At 40.8% G+C, this 23,397-nt stretch overlaps 2 protein-coding genes across 6 annotated transcripts; one reads left to right on the top strand and one right to left on the bottom strand.

Moving 5' to 3' along the window:
• Positions 1 to 391: 391 nt before the first annotated feature.
• On the bottom strand, positions 392 to 8,242 carry LOC133508967 (myelin proteolipid protein-like). Of its 4 annotated transcripts, XM_061835558.1 has the most exons (8): positions 8,085 to 8,242; positions 4,825 to 5,011; positions 4,320 to 4,476; positions 3,873 to 4,041; positions 3,022 to 3,095; positions 2,872 to 2,937; positions 2,399 to 2,515; positions 578 to 712 (listed from the first exon to the last, which is right to left on the bottom strand). In XM_061835558.1, the coding sequence occupies exons 1-7, from the start codon at positions 8,086 to 8,088 to the stop codon at positions 2,435 to 2,437; spliced, it is 738 nt and encodes a 245-aa protein (XP_061691542.1). In that variant the 5' UTR covers positions 8,089 to 8,242; the 3' UTR covers positions 578 to 712; positions 2,399 to 2,434. The 4 variants fall into 4 exon arrangements, with proteins under 4 accessions (XP_061691539.1, XP_061691542.1, XP_061691543.1 ...); XM_061835555.1 differs by lacking the exon at positions 2,399 to 2,515 and having other exon boundaries at positions 392 to 712; XM_061835559.1 differs by lacking the exons at positions 578 to 712; positions 2,399 to 2,515 and adding an exon at positions 825 to 1,917.
• A 10,546-nt stretch (positions 8,243 to 18,788) lies between these two features.
• On the top strand, positions 18,789 to 23,397 carry si:dkey-27i16.2 (regulator of cell cycle RGCC-like). Of its 2 annotated transcripts, XM_061834999.1 has the most exons (5): positions 18,789 to 18,935; positions 19,768 to 19,932; positions 21,105 to 21,185; positions 21,746 to 21,808; positions 22,801 to 23,397. In XM_061834999.1, exons 1-5 carry the CDS (start codon positions 18,914 to 18,916, stop codon positions 22,806 to 22,808), a joined length of 339 nt encoding a protein of 112 aa, XP_061690983.1. In that variant the 5' UTR covers positions 18,789 to 18,913; the 3' UTR covers positions 22,809 to 23,397. The 2 variants fall into 2 exon arrangements, with proteins under 2 accessions (XP_061690983.1, XP_061690984.1); XM_061835000.1 differs by lacking the exon at positions 22,801 to 23,397 and having other exon boundaries at positions 21,746 to 21,816.

Here is a 23,397-nt window from a genome sequence, read left to right as displayed (position 1 = left end):
TGCAAACATTTTTCCACACCACGGTATGTTGTCCTCAATTGCTTCTAGAATCAATTTAATTAAGAGTCAAGTCTACAAAATATTCTTGCCAAGTACCATAGTCATTTTTTACTATGAGAAATGTTGCGATGGATTACAACCGTTGGTTCCTCATAAATGTTACTGATCTAGAGTAAAACAGAAGTAGATTTTCTGTTTGCTTCCACTAAGAAGGTGGGGCGAAGTCCTTATTTTTCCATTTGTACAGCCCAGTATTTCTGTTCTTCCAGTGCGTAAATTGCATTTTTTCATTCTTCTTTCCCAAAAATGTTGAGCACTGATTCACCACACAGTGAAATTCCCCACAGATTATATTATAAAATGAAAGAACACAGCCACAACCAGGCAAGAATACAACAGCAACACTGACCTATAATGGCTCAGTTTGAACAAAACTACCAAGCAATCAGGGTAAAATGGCTCGGTAGGCGAACACACAAAAAAAAGGCAATTTCTCATGAAAACAGAAGATAACGAAGGTAATCATAAATTGCAACAGTTATGAATTACAATGACAAATTTGTCAGGACTTGTCCTATAGATTTGCAGGGTAGGGAGAGCTCAGCATCCTTCCTCTAACCTGCAGCAGCTGGCCATATGGGTCACGGCCTCCCTTCTTGGTCCTGCGCCTCAGCCTCCTCAGGTTTGTCGCCAGCAATATGGAGGAGTGCACCTGAGAACAAAAGCGGAGCGAATACAAAATTCCTAACCAAAACATTCGCGTCCCTGCAACACAAAGCGTCAGAAAGTCAAGGGTGTAGGGTGAATAAATCTTTCAGGCGCTCTGCACAAAAACTGGAATGTTCCTTTTATTATGAAATATCAACAACAGAAAAAGATACAATAAAATCGAAGCTGCCACTTCACAAAATGCTCTACACAGCCAAATAAAGTGTTCACCAAAAATAAAACTATATTGCTAGTTGAAGAAAAGAAGCCTAAAAGTTAACTGCCTCAGTAAGTCAAAAGATGTTATACAATAACTACAACGAAGGTCCTTGAGCATTAGAGCCACAATGCAAATTCAAAGTACTTCAGTCATGTCAAAAAAGAAAAAGTCAATATCTTTATACAAGAATAGCAAAGATTTTTGTGTGCAATGTCTATGGTCGCTATAGAGCTACAATAAAATATACTAATGCTTAGCTTTGATTGAACTCGTAGTTATTGTTTACAACGATCTTATTATGAGATGTTCTCTAATACTGTAGTACATTGGTTGGCTTGTTTAGCTGTATTAGATGACAACTCCGTATGATGCGGGGAGGTTTTATACCAGTACAAACTCCAACTGCCAAAAGATGTCACAGTTTCATAGTGACAATCAAAATAGAGTATTAATAAGAATACACTTGATTTATAACTCGATTTTCATTCTGTAAAAACCTCAGTGCTACAAGCACCCGATAGCCGTAAAGGTCAAATTCTCAAGAGCTCTTTTAAAAGTTTCTCTTGATATTATTAGTGTTCATCCTATAAGAATGGCAGGTACAGTCAGTCTGTTGTACTTTGGTTTTAAAGCAGAGTTATTTCAGAGGTGAAGTTAGTGCAGTTAGGTGACTTGGCCATTTAGCACTCACGAGTACCGTATGAGAAACAATTTCACATCGTACTCGATCAAACTTAACAAGAATGTCCTTTTGTTGTAAGAAAGAGACAGCCAATTTATCTGCAATTCCTTGAGCCAACTCACTCACAATCCATCATTTCTATTGTTCGACAAGAGGTGGAGGTCATGGTTGCTGTCTCAGAGGAGACCCATGCACGCCGGAGAAAGGTCACAACCTCTCTTTGTCCACAGGAACTTTTCCCTTGACACATCACCTCTTGTGGGGACTTGTCTTGCAGCTGGTCTCCAAACTAACTTCTCATTGGCTACTTTAAAAAAACAAGACAAAACTCTATTGTTGAGGCTGGTCCCCAGCTTGTGAGAAAAGTCCCGAGTTTAGCTATGAGACTGCAAATGCGTGCTTGTCTGCCACCATGGCAACCAGATGTGCGCAATGACACTCAAGGTTCCTGCATAAACCCCACTATCCGCTGCACATATTGCAAATTTGCTGTTATTTAGTTCACGTTACTTCATGACTGCTTTTTTTTTTTTTTTTTTTTAACTATTTTTGAGTACGGTAGGAAATAAAATGTTTTGTTAATGTTATGTAAACACTAACCAACCAAGTGAAAAGCCTTCATGGTGGAAATCACAAATTTAGTGATGTGGCACTAGAATAAAACATAAACCCTAACCCTCATGGAAAAGTCAAACAACAATGCAAGATGTAAAAAAAAAAAATTAAAAAAAAAAGATTTGACAGTCTGTGGGCCTGAAGAGCCCGAAAAGAAGAAAATAGTTGCAGACCCTTTAAAACAGCCGTGTTGTGTGCAGACAGGAAGCCTAACACCGTGCACCTATGCCCTTCCTCCCCAGATAGCGCAACACCGCAAAGTTATAGGTGGTCGACACCGTATAGGTCAGCTGCGAAAAGAAAACAGCAGAAAGGAGGGGGCTCATTAGAAGAGAGGGAAAAACAAAGACATGATTAACTGCTAATGACATTAATTCGATCCCACCCGTGTAATAGGCTCTGTAATGGGCCATGGGAGTATAATGGGCCCACCATTTGCCTGGCTGGGAAACCAGCAGACATTACAGCACTATGATGATGTTTGTGTCAGCTGAGAATGGGGAACAGTGAGCGATAGTTCTAAAAGTCATCAGTCATGCAGGCTCGGGATGCCTCGCCGCCTCCGCTTGCAGAGTCACATGAGCCTTAAATGCTGCTGCGTGTGAACGAAAGGAAAAATGACCCCAACGGATGGATAGTAACTCACCAGTGCCATGAGAGTGATGCCCGCGCCGACGAAGGCGGCGATGTAGAGGCTGTAGGTCGTTCGGTACTGATAGGGGACAATTTGCATTGGTGTTTATGTACTATATACTGTAACATGTCAACTTAGAGCTCAACCCCTGGCCTGTATTACCTCTCTGGTCTTGCAAACGGTGGACAGAGTTATTCCACAAGCTTTTCCTGGCACTGCGTTCCATGGCAGGAGCCCTGTCGACATCAGGTTGCTCTAATCAATTGGATACATTCATCGCAGGCGCAACTTATGATTTCAGGCTTGTTATTCCTCCACAGACACTCTATAAAATACCCAGAAACCTCACAAGCTTGGCCCCCCATTTTATTGATGTCTGCGTTAAAAGAAAAAAAAAAAAAAAAAAAAAAAAAAGAAAAACTCCTGCTTTTGAGCGACCGCAATAAATTCAGGCCGCTATTTTTACTTCCTGTTTATTAAAAAGCAGCAGGGGAGAAACCTCCTGCAGAGGTTCTTCACCAGCAAAATCAATGAGAAAAAGGAAACAAAATCTTAACAACCACAAAGAGGTGAAGTTTGATGAAGGTCGAGAATTTCTATTGGATTGTGCTATAAATGTGTAAAAAAGAATGTTTGATGTTATAAAAGCTGCTAAATACACAATGTGAATCAGATTCAAATTGAACTTTTTTTTTTTTTTTTTTTTTTACAAATTGAAACGGATATGGATGATATGTTTTCCATCAAAGATCCATGTTAATATATGAAAACTGTACACAGAGAGGATGTTTTACACAACAACCCTTCCCCATTTCCTACAAAATCTAAAATGGTTCGTTCGAGGTAGCTGCACAGCAAATGCGCACCATTTTCCAACATCAATATTTTTTTGGCAAGAATAACACAGTCAATATCTTATTGACTACTTGTTGGGACGAATTGAATGCATTTAGCACAGGTATTTGTTGGAAATCATCAGCAGACAATGATGTAGTACTCCAAGAGAGCTTTACCGTACTGTCGCGCATCCACACACAGCTGGTTGATGCTCGCCGGGGTCTCGGTCAAGACGTCGATGGTGTGGCAGGTGGCACCCATGTTGTAGAAGAAGTACACGGGGAGAGTTGACAAGGCGAACACCAGCAGCCACAGCAGGGACAGCACGTATGTCATCGCTATAAACTATGAGAAAGCAGCATGAACGTCATTTGCCTGTGAGCATTCCAAGTGTGCTTTTATGTGCCTCATTTGGTGACCACATTAACCTCTTCTCTGATTACCTTCACTTAATATGTCTCTCTACCCAATCACTCACACATGCTTTGTACCCTCATTTTCCCCAAAGGGCTTTCAACGGGCCTTTGGATTTTCAGCTGAGGCAAAAACAGGGACTGATGTGTATTAAGCCACATTCGGTCTCCCCGATCCCCATTAGTCGTAACCACTGCGGGCCCTCTCACCGTGGAGCTGAGGCAGCGGCCACACATGGTGCTCCGGAACTCCCCGAAGGTTTGCTTGGCAACACTAGTGGTGTAAAAGCCTTCCGCCAACAGCATGATGCAGAAGAGGAAGAAAAAAGAGGCCAAGCCGTAGATGACGTACTGGAAATACTGAATGCTGAGAGACAGGAGGAGAGCCGCTGGTTAGGATGCAGGTTTTCAAAAAGAATCATTACGCTGATTGTGTGGAACGGATTGTGAAATCATGTTTAGACTGTCTTAACTCATTTGCTGGCTAAAAGATAAAAACATCTGCTGTACACAAAATTCATCAGCTTATGAACCATAAGAGAAATTTGGTTACAGTTACAAAAACGTGCTGCCGTAACAACGACATGTACTACCAACGATAGCAGGATAATGAATAAAATAGACATTACAGGTTATTCATCAAAAAAAATATATATATCACCATTACTCAAATACATAATGAAATGCTCATCCCTAAATTAAATGTACCACGTACATGTAAGCAAGGGTGCTGTAATCCTCCGTGCTTCGTGTAAAGTAAGTTTCGATGAGCCTCTCAGTCTCTGTGAGCGCTTGGTGTCCACATCCACAGAAGAGGGCGATGCCAGAGAAGCACAGCAGCGTGGCGACCAGAGAGCAGTATGGTATCCCACCCAGGCAACGCATACAGCACTCATAGCAACCTGCAACATAGTCGATTAACAGTGTTGGGAAAGTTCATTTTGTATGCAAACTAAAACAAAATTCAGTCACTCACGAGTAGCCAGCCGCAGCTTACACCCTACGATCTCAAAAACATGAGGAAAAATGTGTTGCTTTTTAAAAGTGAGCAGTTGAACAATGATGTGTAGGACATTGCTAATTTTGCAATAGTAGAAGCGCTCTCTGGCTATATTCAAATATTTTATTGTACCATATTTTCCACACTATAATGCACACCGCACTATAAGGCGCACCTTCAATGAATGGCCCATTTTAAGACTTTTTTTCATATATATATATATATATATATATATATATATATATATATATATATATATAGGCGCACCGGATTATAAGGCGCACTGCATTATAAGGTGCAGTAGAGGCTGGGGTTACTTTATGCATCCATTAGATGGAGTTGCACTAACGGCTCAATATTGACCCATATATAAGGCAAACTGGATCACAAGGGACACCGTCGGCTTTTGAGAAAATGAAAGGCTTTTAGGTGCGCCTTATAGTGCGGAAAATAAGGTATGCATGTACAAAACGTTTGGCATGGTAGATTACTGGTAAGGGCATCGTGCTGCGAAAATTAGTGTTAATGGTTGTTTCTTTAGACACTATGGATCCTGCAATTGGCTGGCAACCAGGTCAGGGTGTACCTCACCTTTTTCGCCCGAATATTGCTGAGACAATGGAAATGAATGAAATGCAATGAGGGAATATTTCTCGATAAAGATAAAAACAACTCCTTTTCCACAAAATTGCTCTTTTTTTGTATCAGTTGTCTCACATTATATGCAATGTGAGGAAACTAGAAACATGGGAAGGGAGAGGGAATTTCAGTATAATTTTCATTTCACGTCTCTACAAATTAATTTTACAATAAATTATGTCTGCCTGAGTTTCTCAGAGGCAAATTTAGTGTGTTCTAGTCCATGTGACATTTTCAACATTTTCCACATTTTTTGTTAAATAATGAACATACTATCCCCCCTTCTCCCCTGATAAAAACACAACTATAAGTATTGAATTCTATCAAGTCCTTTTCAATAACTGCCAAGCAAACTTTTCTTCACTTTCTAAAGTCATGTATCGTCTGAATGGATCCAGTGGTCAAGGCCATGCGTCTGATATGACCCTCAGCTCACACCCTGACTCCATTCATGAGGCAAGCATGGCGACTGTGAGAAAAAGGGGGAGGTTGACGAAGAGAGATGCAGCTTTTGTGCCCGCAAAGACAACAGTCTTTGTCCCACGGCGTGGCGGGGGCACAAGGGCTGCCAATGTCCCACAAACAAAGGCCAGAGGCGCATCTGTGATTAAGATTCGTACGCACACATTCATTGACTCCCTTCAGAGGAGAAAGTGCGATAATGGCGACCAGTCACATGGCTGGAAAAGGACGGGAAACGCTAACAATCCAACAGTGTGAATCCATGCCAATGCCAAACTTCATGCAAGTACTGTATGTACGGATACACAGGATGACAGATTGTGGTTGGTACCAATGCAACGGTGCCAAGCATATACGGTACAGTGAATAACACAAGGACATGGCTGTTCTGGCCAAGTGTGGATGTGTGCATACACGCTTTAGTCATAGTGGCCCACTTTTCAAAATCACCGCCTATAGGGAAGACACTTTTTTTCCTTTTTAAACAGTGCATTAGACCAGCAAAGATGCAGGAAAAAAATAACACCCAAGCATCCATTAAATGTTTGCTACATGGCTACGGGCCAGTCTCAAGTGCCATTGGGTGAGAGCCTGAACAAAGTTGCAAAGCAAATCGTAGTCAGGCTATGAAAGAGCGAGACATCATTCACAGTTATTTCACACTTTTTCTGAGCAAAAACACCCTGCTCGACCCCCCACCCCGCCCACACCCACTGAGAGGCAGGTGTGAGCATCAAAGGGCCGTTCTGTGCACGCAAAAACACAACAGCCCAACTTATCGGGAGAGATGCGGATCAAAATTATTTCCACAAATATATCAGCAAGTTTCCCTTATTTTCTGGATTGACAAATATATCCACGTTTTAAATCCACAAATATATCCACAATTTACACATTTTGTTAATGTGGGTGCAATGATCATAACTTATCCTTTATAAATATTTGCTTCCGGTTGTGAATTCTTAAAAAGGTATGTTTGTGGATCAGCCAGCATATGCTTCCCCCCCAATAATGCAGTTTTTAAGATATTTACACACGTACTGTAAATCGAGAATACGTAGGAAGGCCCATCCTTCCATCCATCTACCTTGATGAATGGACAGAAAGTCATTTTTATAGAAATACAGCATTTACAAATTAAGTCATGCTAAATGCACACGCAAAATAAAAAAAAAAACTTGTAAAGAACAGCTTTATTTGTGGATCGCAAAAACATGTAACTCGTGGAAATATATGTGGATTTGAAAAACGTGTAAATTGTGATTTTGTTTAAAAAAATTTAAACAAATATCTCCCCATGCTGACCACAACATTAGGTGCACCTCCTCATTGAAACATTTGAGCTGATTTTACACAGTATGATGAAATTTAATGTTATTTATTCAGTTCATTTTTGCAGTGATACAACTGCCCCACAACCCATCTGTGTTGACAAGGAATCAAAATGTTTCTGATCATACAGATGGCACAATTAATATTAAGTTTTCTACAGTTTATTGTATTGGCGCGTTGGGGCCTGTCCAATTAGCAATCTATGCTATGCTAAGCACCTATTAGCAATCAAAAGGCACCTTGTGGCAATTGAATAATTCATGACGTCAGGCGAAAGATGCGGCTGTAAAAGCCCCCTTTCGCCATAGTTATGATTTGAGCTCCCTAACAGTAACGATAAACTTATTTTTATCTTAAAAGTAAGTTACACAAAATGAATTAAAGCATAAGGCCAAGCAGGAAATAGTCCCATCCAAATCAGCGGAGCGTCACCAGTGCAGTGGCAGACTTCTACGTCGCCAAGAGTCCTCTAGTGAAACCAAATTGCGAGGGTGCAAAAACTAAAAATAAAAAAGAAGAAGCGAAAGTGGCCGAGGTCTCACCCATGTCTGCTAGCAGGCGTCGAGGATGCGAGGGGTTTGGTGACCTGCTTGCAGCTCTTCCACTGACGTTATGCGCCGAATCCGCCCAGTCGGCCCAGTGTGATCAATCCAGCTCACCACAACAATGGGCAGAGCCATCGGCGACTGCTGCAACAATCTTAAAGCAACAATGTCCCCTTTTCAATCGGCTCCAAAAAGCGAGGGGGGGGGGGGGGTATGAAGAGGCCAAGTTTGTCACAGACTTCTTTGTTACTTGCGCAAAGACGCAGTCTCGCATCAGAGCAACTTGCAAGACTTGGAAATTAGGATTTGAAAAAAAATTACAATTAGATTGGAGTCTTGCAGTCACTTTAAAGTCACCTTTTACTGTGGAACAGGATGAGAAACGGCATCCATTTTGATGAAAAATGTATTGATCTGACTTTTAAAATTCAGTTTTGGTCAGTCATGTCGATAATTACAAAATTCACATCACTCTTGAGTTGGAGTCTAATTCCCCCAGGAATAAAAAGTAACTTACAGACTTTAATGGAAATTAACTCCACAATGTAAAGAATGGCTGCCAGTCCTCGCGGCGATTGGAATTATTGGATATTTAAATTTAAGATCTCAAAAGATTCTGCCATGCACTTTCTTTGGACCTTGGCAGCTGGGGGACTCTCCAAAGTGTGAGGACTCCCCCTGGTCTACCCCAGCCGTGGCGGTCTGTGGTGGGATCCTCTGCGGCTGTGGCCTGTGGCACCTCTCGGTGTTGACGGCTCTCTCAGGTTTTCTTTCTTTGCCCAGGATTCTCAGGGCCGCCATGTCTCTCTCCTACTGTGTCTGTGTGTACTCCTTCGAATGTGTGCATTTGCATTTATAAGTGGGGATGGGACGGGTGAGTTTTATTATATTTCCTGCCATTGTCACTTTTTTTTTTTTTATCTCTGTAACGCACTCTGGGTTGCATTTTTTTTGTATGAAAAATGGTAGATAAAGAAAATGTCATTGATTGATTATGCTGAAATACACTCCATCAAATGTTACACATCTATCTTCCAAGTATATTTCATAAGCAAAATGTGCCACCTAAAATAATCCAAATTTATCCCATATGGTATCACAATAAGTATTGTATGATGCCTCTTGAGATAACTCTTTGCATCGGTCCATAAAAGATCTCTGAATACGTAACAGTTTAAAACAAAAAAGTTGCTAGTTTTCATTGCTGTATATTGTTATGCCAGAAATAATCCTCTGAGTATTTTGTATTAGAGCTAACACATCTCTCTGCGTGGAGTCATGCAGCATCGCAAACCGCTATCGGAGGTTTCTCCTTGATAAAAATGGATGTGCTTCCTCTTGAGTGTGCACTTTGGGAACAGGGCTGCATGCAGCATCATTGATCTCAGGTGAGCCTCATGGAGAGGAGAGGAGCAGAGTGTGTTCTCTCATTCAATTCAGCCCCCTGGCCAAAAAAGAAGCGAGAGAGAGAAAGAGAGAGAGAGAGAAAGAGAGAGAGAGAGAGAGAGAGAGAGAGAGAGAGAGAGAGAAAGGCAGAAGTTCATTACGACCACTAGGTGGCAGCTTTCCTCTGCGACAACCTCTCCCCCATCTCCTCCCATAACGAGATCCTTTGCATGGCTTAATATCCAGTAATACAGTCTAGAAAAATGTCTGGCTATTATCAGCAAGTGCAAAATTTATTTTTTTTCCAAGTGTGCTTTAATTTAGGCCCCACGTGAGTTCGTTTAATGAAATAATAATATTACAAATGGCGGGTGTGATTTTTGTCATGGAGATTTTTTTATTTCCTCTGCAAATTAATGTACTTACTCTCCCAGAACAGCCCCATTAGATAATTTATTTTGGAGCTACCAGTGACAAAATCCTCAGAGAGACGGCCAAGTTATACAAGGCTTGTCCTCCTCTAACCAGGCTGTTACATCATGTTTTACTACGCCTGGATTTGGATACCCCCCCCCCCCCATCATCATAATTTGGAGAGCGGAAGTAAAACTAGTCAACTGGAAGAATGCGGTTGCACAGCTGTGCACACATTCTTAGAACTGGGATGAGACTGTTCAAAATTATGCAGCACACACACCTACCGGTGCCTCTTTTTTTAAAATACTAAATGAAGCTCAATTGTTCTAGTTGCCTTTTCCCGACATTTTGTGTTTTATAGCAGAACCGACTGGGTGCTATATTGAGCTGTTCATAATTCCCTCTACCTTGTCTAAGGCCCTAGTTCCATCTGAAGAAAAACAGCGCAAACCATAAACCTGCCAGTGCAATTCTTCACTGGAGGGATGGTGTTCTTTTGGTGATGATCCGTGTTGCTTTTGTGACAAACTGCCATTTGGAATTATGGCCGAAATGTTACACCTTGGTTTAGATTTGGCCACAGCAAACTCTCCCAAACCTGTAAGGAAATGACAACTTCAGAACTGTGAGTCAGATATGTTAACCACTATGCTACCATTCTGCCCCATTATTAACATTCGGCAGAAAACAAACAAAGGAACAACATCCTTACTGTTTTACTATATTGTGTAGCTCCTGACCCCCGGCATCTACTGCATATCGTCCGATATAGAATGTGGTACCCACTCAAGTCAATGTTCGTGCTACATTTTAGTGTGTTGTTGTTGAAGGACAGCACCAGACCTGTCTTCCTGGTGTACTGTAATCCATTTGTGGTACCTGAAATTTTGGTGCGAAGTGGTTGTTTGTGTTATGACCCCAAAATGACTATCCAATTCATGCAATTTGCAGACTTGTAAACATCTTACTTGCTTTGATACCTTGGTAGTGTCAAGACCTTAAACAGATTTATTTGAATAGAGGTTGCCTCCTTTAATTTAAAAAGATGAACCTGTTGGGTTGCGATCAAATCAAGCTTTTGGTTGCGATCCAACTCTGCGACTGAGAAGCGCATACCTCTTACCTCGTGCTTTCCCACAGCTGGCTCTCATCGGGCCTCCTACGGTCATCCCGGGGCTTCGTCTCTGGGGACTTTCACCACCTCCACACGAGGGGAACAATACATCTCCTTTGTGTGTCTAACTACATTACTCGCCAGCATGATAAGAGGTGCGATTCTGAGAAAGGCCCAATCATATCAGCAGGCCATTACCTAGGTTGACTTTTCTCTGCAGGGGTCACAGGGAATGCAATCCCTTCGCCTGATGACTATATTATGAGGGTTTTAGTGATGCCCTGCTGAGATGCCTTCAATTTTGTGGTGACTATATGAATTCATTCATGTCATACACTTACATTTTTTTATAAGCACTCAGGGAGCTCCTCTCCTCAAATTATAGTACAGCATTGTACTATATTTAGAAGAGCAAAGGTTTGTCCCTACAGTGTACGTGCAGCTCAAAGGTACTGCTTTTTATGCCCTTGACACTTTTACTGCTTTTTTGGCCCTGGAAAATTATGCTAGCTTTTACCCTGGAATCAAATAATTCAGCCTTTGGGGTACATTAGCCTAGACTGTACCTCGTTTAGAGTAGGGAATCCCTCAGCAGAGCTCGGAAAATCATTAAAGACAGTACACACTGTTTGAGCTCCTGCTATCTGGAAGGCGGCACAGATGTGCAAAAGCAACAACCAACAGACTGAGGAATAGTTTTCTTCCGAGAGCCATCACCACCCTGAACTCTCTCGTTTTTCCTCTAGGCACACTATTAATGTGAAGGCACGCTGATTTCAACATCTTGTGCAATACATTTTATGCATTCCATTTTGCACATCTATTGTTGTTTATTTTTATGTACACATTTTTTTCACTCTCATTTTTAATTTATTTTTTACCTCGGTTTTTGTGTACACTGGTAAGAAGTTATCCTACCTTGTTTTACTGTGGTGTAATGACAAATAAGTGGCATTCAGATCACAAACCTTTTGCAGTTAAAGGCTCAAATTAGCAATTAATCTTCTTCAGGGTCCGAAACATACCATAAAAATGTATTTGTCACTACTTTCATTGTTATACCAGAAATAATCCTTGTATTTGGGTAGTTAAAGTAATGAATGATTACAACAAACATAATTGAGTCTTCAATGAATCAAAATGTGTTTTTTGAAACCAGAGTACCTGTAGAAAACCAGCAGGAGAACATTCAAATTGTCACACCAGATGCCGATGCCGGATTTGAGATTTGAACCATCATTTGAACCGTGAACCTGACATGCTAACCATAATTCCACCGTGCTGCTTAATGTAACTTAAGCCCTATGATTTCTTTTAACCATAATCTTCCACATCACATATTTTTTAATGTTATCACACACATCAGTCCAATATGAAGCTTCTAAACCAGTCATCAAACAGATTTGACATCAGAATTGTTTTATTTGGTGGTATGGGTTGATATTTTCTTGTAACTTAAAATACAGTATGTGCTTTGGCTCAATTAAACATGATACAGTCCACATTACTTTACATGAAAACGTTGTTCCGGTTTCAATGTTAACAAATGGTTGCAAGAGACGTCAGGAAATTCAACAAACTGTATGATCAAAATTAAAAAACCCTTTAAGAAATATTCAACTCCTATTCAGGGTAATTTTCTCAGTGACAGTGTCCAAGCGAAGCAGACACATCTCTTATTTTATTTTTATTTGCTTTATATTTGTTTTTGGGTACCATCTCATTGTCATCAAAGTGGCTTTTCTTGCTCAGTTGTTGATTTCTTCCCTCAATGTTTGAGGTATATAACAGCTGCCACCGCCAAGCTAGCAGACGAATGTGAGCAACATACCCCGTCACAGCGATTGTGTCAGGCAACCCTTTGAAGCTGTTTGAACCAAAAAGTCATGCAGTTCTGTCCAGGTGGATGCATTGTCCAATTGGCAAAACTCCATCCGTAGCTCTCTCATTCAACATCAGACTAACTCACAACGTGTTGATAAGCGGAGCTGCTTCCCTTCCATGACAGTGCACAACGAAGTGATGATGCTCTCCTATATGTTTCTTCATATCAAACGTGGAACCAATATGACAGCCTTTGGCCCTCAGTCTACTCAAGAGTGACTACACTTGATGAAATCTCTGTACTGTGTACACCTTCATGATCTTAGCATGGCTACTGGAGAAACAGCTGAATTCTGAGAAACTGTTGGGAAAGACGACATATGTATTGTTGATACTGATGACCTCTACAATGACCTTGGTGAAAGAAAATGCAATAGACTGGATATTTGGTCGGCCATTGCACCATGTACAGTGCATTTTGGCCATCTGCTGTAATTACTGCAGTAAAATCCAACTCTCTGTTTCATTTAAATGTATTTATTCTATGTATTGAATTGTGTGTTCTTAAAATGAAGGAAAAAAGAGCTAAATTGATCGTATCCCGGCTGACGTCAAGAAAAGACTCAAGACGGTAGACATGATCGTGGACTTCAGGAGGCATCCTTTGCCACAGGTACCCTTCATTCTGTTCAACTGGACTATGCCAATAGTCAAGACCGTCAAGTTCCAGGGAATTACAGTCTCTCAGGACCTGAAGTTAGAGGCCAACATCAACTCCATCCTCAAAAGGCCCAGTAGAGTACGGACTTCCTGTGGCTTCTTAGGACACAAGGCCTGCAACAGGGGGTGTTGAGGCAGACCCAAAGAGCAGTCACCGAATCGATCCTGTCTTCATCCATCACAGTCTGATCTGGTGCTACTACAAAAAAGAACAAACTCCATACTGCAACAGACAATCAGAACTGCCAGAAAAATTGTTAGTACCCCACAAACAACCAATGAGGTGTTGCATGCTGCCAGAAATAAGGCAAAATCCTCTTGGACCCTCCACATCCTGGTCACCACCTCTTCCAGCCCCTTACCTCTGGTAGGCACAATTGAACAATGCAAACTAACACGACCAAACATTCCAACAATTTCTTCCCTCTCACCATCAACCTTCTAGAGGATTCTACATAATTTGCCCAACTATAATTGGATCAGCATGACCACATTGCAAGTAACAATCCATCGTGTTTTTTTAAAAATTGTTTTTACAGTATATCTGAGAAGTATTTTTTGTCAAAGTTGCTGTCTATTTTCGTACTGCAGATGCTCCAACTACTGGAGACAAATTCCTTGTGTGTTTTTGACATACAGTACTTGGTAAATAAAGTTGATTCTGATACTAATTCAAATTCTGATCTTTGGAAAAGCTGATTGAAGGTATACCAGTCTCATGGTCTTATATGTTGGTATGTGTTTGTTCAGCTTGTGTACACTGTCTGCATCTTGAGCGGTGTTTTTTCCTCAAACTGTTTATGCATTCTCTGTGTCATTTTATAACACCTTTATGACGTTTGGATATAAATGATGCAAGATGCTTCAGATAATTTTCGACGCACTACCAGGTAAAATAAGATGTTCACCTTCCATCGCAATGTCTTTGAGGTGGAAAGCAGATATTTATCATTTTCAGATCTCAACCTTAAAAAGAAAACATTAAAAGGGAGTATCTTGAAAACTGCTGTCAATCAAGTTGTAAAACACCCGACAGGTGGGGGCTGGTTCTCTGATCCACAGCAGTCCTACTTTGATGCACTGCTTTGGATGCAATAGTTATCACTGGCTCCTGTTTGTATATTTTAGACTATATGACACCTGAGTGTATGGTGGGAGGTGATGCTTGCTGCTAGCCAACCTGGAGAACAATAAAAGCTTGTCAACATTGGATTTGTGGATGTTGTGTATTGGTCTGATGTGCCCAGTGAAGCTATTAAGGCTAAAGAGCTTTTTGGCTCGCGCAAAGATTCTGAGAATCGGGGAGTAGGTCTGGGTCTGTGGCGCTGACCTGAAACAGCAGCATGTTGTATGGTGTATCTCAGGAGATGGATAACGCTTGTGCAAAAGCAGCTGTCATTAAGCTCTGTCACTGTGATTATTATAGCTGCTGAAGTACAAAAAGGACTTAAAGTGACAACCAATGATAAACTGCATTTGTAATAAAAGTAATCTACTGGGATGTTCAAGTGGGAACCCACATGACCAACATACCCAGGTTTGAAAGCTGAGTGCAATAACAACTAATATAAGAGTCCGGGGGGTTAAATCAGTGGCCAGCACCCACTTTAAATTCAATGCCACTGACGGCTGTTGAATTCACATATCCACGTTAACATTAAGGACGGCATTGAATGAGTTAAGGATTCTGAGGAAAGATATTTGACCCCTGAAAACCAGTCCCAGTCGGGCTCACAGCACCAATGTATCAAAGGGCGTCAGTCTAATTCGTGTAACTCACGTACTCCAATTTGAAATTTGAAAGCACTAACTAGCTCAGTGGACCTCTTCAAATATTCTGAGGAGTAGGGTTTGACTAATATTTGCACAGTGCAAGCTGGTACCCGTGGTACATCACAAAAATAATGTACCATAATATCGAGTAAATAATGCACACCCCTCCCAAAAATTGTCAAAAGTCATTAGTGCGCATTATAAACGTAAACAAAAACTTGAAAACCTTCACATTTCATTAATGTATGCCACCATCTAGAGTTTCTGAAAAAGCTGTACGCTTTCATTCTAATATGTCACCACCACCTAGAGGTTATGAGAAAGCTTTACACTTTCATTCCATTATCTAATATACATACGAATGGATATATGTATGGTTCTTCTCATAGGTTTACATACACTGGCAGAATTTGTAAAAATCGATTTTGGAGAGTGGTAAATGTAATCCATGAAAATCATCATCATCAAAATGTACTGTTGTAATAATAGTAATGTATTGTTTTAGATAGGCGGCACGTGGAACAGCTGTAGAGCGTTGGCCTTCCAGTTCTGAGGACCGAGGTTCGAATACCGGCCCCGCCTGTGTGGAGTTTGTATGTTGTCCACGTGCCTGCGTGGGTTTTCTCAAACCACTCCGGTTTCCTCCCACATCCCAAAAACATGCAGCATTAATTGGACACTCTAAATTGCCCTTAGGTGGGATTGAGAGTGCGACTGTTGTCTGTATCCATGTGCCCTGCGAGTGGCTGGCAACCAGTTCAGTGTGTACCCCGCCTCCCGCCCGATGACAGCTGAGATTGGTTCCAGCACTCCCACGACCCTCGTGAGGATAAACGGCTCAGAAAATGGGTGGATAGATGTTTTAGATAGTTAAGATACTTTAATATGGAGTAGATTTTACCTACACTACCTATTCGAAAACAGTAAAACTGCTGCCAGGAAAAAAAAAAACATCTACCTAAAAGCCATTGCTGGTACCATGAGCATGCCACATTGATTGGCTGATATGTAATCTGGTCATCAGTACATGCCTCAACTCGGAAATGTGGCGGACATCCAAGTCCCAACCCGGAAGGTGTGGGATCGATTAATGAGTAACTACAGTAGCTGTGTTCCCAAGTCAGTTGAGATAGGCTGCCAGGAGAAAGAGAGAGAGAGAGAGAGAGAGAGAGAGAGAGAGAGAGAGAGAGAGAGAGAGAGAGAGAGAGAGAGAGAGAGAGAGAAAGTAGCAAAGGGAGGGATTTATTGTACAGTATAGATTAGTATTTAAAGTATGTGCAAACCAGTTAAAATGATCTTGGCTTCCCGAGAGATCAGCACCCATAAATCTCTGATCCTAGAATTGTCTCTATTGCAAACTGAAGCTTGAGAGCGTTTTTTTTTTTTTTTTCTCTATCTTTTTGGTACTTGAACTGAACACATTCTCTGATATAATCGCATTGGTAATACTGTATAGTGGTTCACATTGCTGACGTTCAACCAAGCAGCCACACAGTATGGGTCAGTCTACTATGCAGTATGCAATTTTTAGAGTTACCATTGTTACAAGTACCATTTTTGGCACCATGTCAGCTCTAGGGACTAATCAAAGTACTACAGGGTACCTATTTTCACACTGCAGTCATGTCATTGGTTGACAGAATTGTTTGCTCTGTGAGAGAATTGGATTAGGAAGAACACATTCCAAGAACAAAAATGCAGAAAGACGACCATTATTATGTTTTGTTTACGATGTCACATTCCTCGTCTTTGTTACATTTGTTATTTTTATCATGGTCTGAGGTCAAACTAGTTCCAAAGATGACTAAACTATCTTCACCATATTTACACACCCCATATGGTACACCAAGAACAGGATTTCTCGAGACTGTAGTGAGATTTGCTGAATGGAACTGTCGTGTTTTGGAGGCCCATTTATCCATATGCAGATATCTGTGAGTCATAAAAGTGGTTTGGATCTGGAAAATTGTAGTGAGCTGGCCAAAATACCTTACTCCTTTTCTTCCACGTCTTGTGTCTGGAAGACTCGTGACCAGCAAATTCTTACGAGAGAAGGAACCAGCTGTGAGAAGTATGCATTAGTCGTCCCCCAGAAAAGAAAATGAGCCTGTGTATTCCATTTTTCTCATGATTTGAAATCCATTTTTTGTTTTATTTTCGCCTGACTGCCTATTGAAGTTTTCCAAGGTAGAATTGAGGTTTCAACTTCATGCCTCTGCGCCGAGCTCGTTTTAAAACCTGACATCTGTATAATGAAGGAAATGGGGTGTCGTTCCCACTTAAAGTCACGCAATTACGGTCCCTGAGCTCTTTTTCAGCTGCGCTATCACAACTTAAATACAATAATACTTTTGTGAGGTGCACATGAGATGATTAACAATACACGGAGATTTTCTCTTGCAGTATTACATGCCACAAGAAGTTGATATTTAGAATGTTTTTTCTGGCTAGAATCTTGACTCACCCTTTCGGCCCAGTACAGTAAGGCCTACTCCGATTAGCCCCCAGGCTACCAGTGTTCCTCAACAGCGAGGGAACTTTCAGTAAAGTGGCAGCAATGCATACCTTCACTTCTAAAAATGTCTTTTACTACAAGTAATTTTCTCAACTCAGTCAGTGCCCGAGAAGGACCTTTACATGCATGTGCTGAATTTTCCCTCTGTAGATAATCACGTTCAGGATGAATGTGTCAAATTCAGCAGCACCAAATGCATCCGCAAATGCATTCGGTGTCTATTTCATTAGTTATGTTGAGACCGTTTGACAGGAGGGTTGGAGTCAATATTCTCAGCGATTGGAATAAGACAAATGAAGTCATCATTAACTGATCACGTGATGAGGTACAGAAACTGCAGTTCTGGAAACACAAAAAAGGAAGCGGTAATTTTTTTGCTGTGAGGCCAGTTTCATTGTGCATGTTTTGCTGCACAACAAAAGTAAATATTGCATCTTAGAAACTTTTTTTGACACAGTATATTCTTATTAAATATTAGGTCTGCATAAAATCCTGCTGTTACACAGTCACCTTTCAAGACTCATCAATATCTCCATCGCATTAAAGCTCCAAGCTTTACAAATCACATTCTCCTCGTGATTAGGAGTTTTTTTTTCTTGATCGAGTCATTAGAAAGCATATTTGCAAAATGGTATTTTAAATCATTCAAATCATTCATTTCAAATGACTCGATCAAGAAAAAAAAACTCCTATTGTTGCCTGTTGGGGGATATTAACAGCACAGATGATTATAATTTCAGTGTTTAATGTACTATATTACTATCGGGGTTACTAAGCACTATCTGTGTGAGTAAGTGAAAGGAAGAATTCCCCAGCAGTTCATAGGAAAAAACATTTAAGCCTCCGACAAAGTTGCATAATGGCCCTTTCCTGTATGTCTGACTTGTGTGGCTTTCCTTCAAGCTTTCCCTCCCATTTCTTTCCATTTACAGTAGAAGTCAAGTTTTCCATCATGTGTCTGGCTCCTCCTCCCCCAACCTCAGCTCTATAAGACAACTACAGTCCACTCCGGCTAGCACAGAAGCGCCTAGATCCCAGCAGACTGGTTCCTTATTTCTTCTCTAGATCTGTGCGACTATGTCCTCAGGAGTGACTGCAGGTGAGTCCAGTATCTATATGAGCCAATAGTTTTCAAGTGGTGCACTTATGAGGATCAGAGAGCCATTTAAGAAGAAATGGCTACCAAGAGAAGTGTTCTCAGAGAAGCTGTAGGCTATATTTTGTCTTTTATAAAACAAATTTCTTGCCCAGTCGCATCTTATTCAAACTGTGGTACACTTTTACTTTTTGCTGGCATTCTATTTTATAACAGCTGTAATGTTTCATATTTCACACTTATGCTTTCATTTTAATGTGCACCGTGGCCACAATTTTTGTCATTCAACAAGTGCGGATTCTCCTCCCCAAAATGTGCGCATATACTTAAACTCAAAAGTAAACTGGCAATGTCCTCCTTTCAGTATATTTCAGATGGGACTTTTTCTTTCTTTTAAAGAAAAGTGCAAGTTTTTTTTTTTTATAACGTTATAGAAAATGCATAAAAGCCTTTCACCACAGCCTGGACGTTAAAATTTGGCCTTACTTAATATATTATGATCGATATCACACTTAACAGCCCAACTTCACTTAAAGCATCAGACTACATCGAGTTTAAGGGTAGGGTGAAGATTATATATATATATATATATATATATATATATATATATATATATATATATATATGTGTGTGTGTGTGTGTGTGTGTGTGGGTTTGTGTGTTTTGTTTTACATCCCTCCAAAACACCATAGGTGCTCTCTTCAAAACGACCTTATTACCATGCATATTACCAATTAATATGATCCCCCCCCCCCCCCACTACTAACCTCTCTCACAGACCTTTTCAGTGGAGATATGTAATTTGTCTTCCACTGCTGTGACATTTTCCAAGCAGACTTTGAGCTGGAGCTGCACGATTTGCTTCAAGAGTTCCAGGATGTGGTGAAGGAGCTGCAGGCCGCCCCCCAAAGCAGCCGCCAGGCATACCAGCACGTGCTGCAGGAAGCCAAGAGTCGGACTGCTCTGGGAGATGACAGCGGTGTCGAAGACTCTGATTACAGTAAGAAAAATCATCAATAGTAGTCTTCATTCTTCCAAGCTTGGCATTTTTCATTTGCATTAAATGAATGGTTATAGAACATAAGAACAGTATACACCTTGAATAACAGCGCCTTTTTGTTGTGAGATAGCCTTTTTGTTTGTTTTCTTGATGTTAAACAACAGCCAAAAGACAAAAGATACATGTCTGTCCCTTTTGCGTGCGTTATGTGTTTTTGACCTCTTATTTTTCACAATGAAAGCTTTTGAAAAAAGCTCAACCTTGGGAGTCATTAGACAATTTTTTTATTTTGTAGCCTGCTCCTCATTACTTGTGTTGAATTGCTTGATGGCCACTACTATATGTAAGGTATACCAAGTGATTTATGAAAATCTAATATATGCATTGAAAAAAAATCCTTTACAAAAATATTAACATGGAGTTATGTATGGCGGTAAATATGTGCCACCTGGATTTGAATTAAAAATGCCACTGAAAATTTGATGTTGTAAAATTCACATTGTTATTTCAAAGTGAAATAAATAGCTGAATTAGGAAATGCATGAAAACCTTAGGGAGATTTCTTCACGATTTTTCTTCTGTAGGTACTGTCATTAACGCAAAATTAATTGAATGCACTCTATATTGGTGCAACAAGATGAAACTGTGTGATTTTGGCAGAGAAACGACATTTAATCAAAAGAAAAAATCTGCTCGCAGATTCCAACAATAAATTTCAAGAAACTTTGAAGGGCGAGTGGGGTATGTGCTAAAGAAGCAACCGATCCATTTTGGAGAGGATCTGGATAAAGTTTATTTTCAGCCAATATGGGTTCCATAGCACAGTGAACCATCGGGAATAGTCACAGTGCAACCTTTCTATTAGTCATCCACCACCAACCAGACCTTAACATTCCTCCTAGTAACGGAGGACCAAACAAACATGAAACATAATTATTTCTTCCTCCATTTTTTTTTCTGACACCTGAGCCTTGGTGGAGGTCGAGCGACGCAATGTATCATCATTATCGAATTGCCAAAACAACCAATTAGTACATTACTACAAAAAAATACAACACAACCTGATATTCATTCAAATAATTATTTCCAATGAAAGCCATTCAATCCACTACATATGACGTAACCTATTTCAGTAATAGTGAGCGCAGTCTTATAATTGTTCTCTCCCACAGGCAGTGAAGCATCTTTGGGGAACAGTTTGAACACCAGCGAGGAGGAGCTGCACACAGCAGGCTTAACGCTGCCTCCAAAAGGTACCGGAGGCGTACTTCAGCATGCATATCTCCGTCCAGATCGCTGTTGTTCTCGTTGTACATACTATCACGTTTGGCACATGAAGCTGTGTGAGTGTGTGTGTGTGTGTGTGTGTGTTTGTTTGTTTTGACACAACAATGGCCATGCATGTGTGGTTGGGGTGTCTCCTACAGTGCCTTTTGTGTTATGTCGCAGGACTTCATCTTGAATAGATGAAAACGCGGCTGAATTTGGCTCCATATGTATGGGGGCCGTTACATTTCAATGAAAACAAACAAGCGTGGCCAGGAGGAGCTGATAACTTTGATTCTAGGTCACAAAGTTATGCAGATGCAACCCTGTGGGAGGTTGCAAGCTGTCAAGCTTTTTCGATGAACTCGTAAAATAAAATAGAATATCTTCCTGGTCTAAAAACAGTTCATTTGATATTCTGTTACTTCGCAGCACATGATTCAATAGGAACACTACAAAAATGAACTGTGCTTCAAAATCTTTCCATTGCCCTGTGTTTTTTTTTCTTCTTCTCCTGATTCCTTTTCTCTCTGTCCTCTTTTTGCAGCCAAGCTGGGAGACACAAGGGAGCTGGAAAGCTTTATTGATGTGTTGGACCGGGAACTTGCTGGTATGTAGTTAAGGAATTTAAACCTTCTATCAATCTTTTTTTTTTTTTTTTGCTCTTCCTCACTGACACAATTAGACACACTAGTAGTTTGTAAAGCCACATACATAGTGCCATATTCGATTTTTTATCACCCTATCCTTCTTGTGCACAAGCACCATAGGCTTAATTAATTTAGTAATATCACAAATGCTGGGCCCTCAACTGTGTGTTCCCACTAAACAGATTGTGGTGTAATTGGAAACAGGTGTAAAGGTGATGGGGAGCAGCCTTAGGTTTTTGTACTTTTGTGCTGTGATGGTGTTCACCAAGGGGAAATATGGGAAAGCAGCACAAGTGCAAAAGGAAATTTGAAGTAAAGGAATTGGCAGTGTTATTGGAAGAGGCATACACGCCTATTATAATACTGAGTTACAGGAAAGTAATCCATCGTTCCGATCATTTTGGCGAAGCCAGTGTAACGCATCAAGTGGATGCTAATCACAGTAGATGTACTGTATAGGTCCTTCCTCCATCCCTCCATCCATTTTCAACACCTTTTCATCCTGGTTTAGTCTTTGAGGGCACTGGAGCCAATCATATCTGATTTTGGCCAAAAGGCTGACTACACGTAGGACTGCTCGCCAGTCATTTGCAGGATGAGTTAAGCAAATCATCAGTCAAGTAACTTAGTCACGACATATTTTTGCACAGCGGTTTCTGTGTTCAACACTGTGATGGGTGAAAAGGCAGAGGACATATTTTGTCAATATGCATGTAATCACAAAAATGACAGCGATTCTTCTTCTGGTGTGAGCAATTAAACTTGGATGGTTCATGACAAGTACTGTCATCAAAAGCAACATTAGTATCACTAATGAACTATTACATGCTTTTATCTTGAAAGCACTCATCTTAGTCCTCACAAGTTTGCTTGAGATTTAACACGCCTGTCTACTAATCTGCCTCCGGAGCATCATCCTCATCCTCATCTTTTTTTTTTTTTTCGTTTGCAGAGATGTGAAGAGCCCTGTTAAAAGGAGGAGAAAAGAGGCTGGAGGGGCACAGCTCGGCTGACTGCCGCCGAGCAGAAGGACGGATCTACACCAAAGCACCTTCGAGGGAGCGAGCCCTCCTCTTAGTGCTTTAAGGGAAAAGGTTAAGGTCAGAATTAAAAAGGGGGTTTCACTTGAGGGGGGGAGAGGGCACACAACCCCCAACGACGTTGCGTCCTTGTCCACGCGACGAGGACCCTGCAGCATAGTCTTCAAGATGTGTGACATATTCCCAAATCTAGATAAACCTCCATCTGTCTGACAGAAGAAAGCTGCCTCCAGTCCTCTGAATAAGTCTACGCCTCATTTGAAATTCCCAACAGAACTAAACCAGGAAATCGCCCCAATTCCTTTGGCATGGCCTTGCGGAGCAAAACTATGGAGCACTTTACTTTAACTTGGAGTCCCTGCTGTGTAATTATCACAACTTAATTTGTATTCTATTTCCACTGTACAGTTCTTGTTATTGCTTTTTTAAAAAATATATAAATAAAATGTCATGAAGGTGAATTCATGTAGTGTATAAATAAAGCTCCATTTGGTAGGACTCCTTTCCTT

This window comes from Syngnathoides biaculeatus, chromosome 11 (assembly GCF_019802595.1).
Source record: "Syngnathoides biaculeatus isolate LvHL_M chromosome 11, ASM1980259v1, whole genome shotgun sequence".
In the NCBI taxonomy this organism is placed as follows: Eukaryota; Metazoa; Chordata; class Actinopteri; order Syngnathiformes; family Syngnathidae; genus Syngnathoides; species Syngnathoides biaculeatus.
This window is presented reverse-complemented; position numbering and strand designations above follow the sequence as displayed.

Coding starts and splice junctions, on each gene's coding strand:
- LOC133508967 (XM_061835555.1), bottom strand. Junction 3,096..3,872: donor TGTGGATGCGCGACAGTACG/GTAAAGCTCTCT, acceptor TGATGTCGACAG/GGCTCCTGCCATGGAACGCA. Junction 2,938..3,021: donor CCGTTTGCAAGACCAGAGAG/GTAATACAGGCC, acceptor GTCCCCTATCAG/TACCGAACGACCTACAGCCT.
- si:dkey-27i16.2 (XM_061834999.1), top strand. CDS start 18,914: ATGTCCTCAGGAGTGACTGCAG. Junction 18,936..19,767: donor GTCCTCAGGAGTGACTGCAG/GTGAGTCCAGTA, acceptor TTTTCCAAGCAG/ACTTTGAGCTGGAGCTGCAC. Junction 19,933..21,104: donor TGTCGAAGACTCTGATTACA/GTAAGAAAAATC, acceptor TCTCTCCCACAG/GCAGTGAAGCATCTTTGGGG.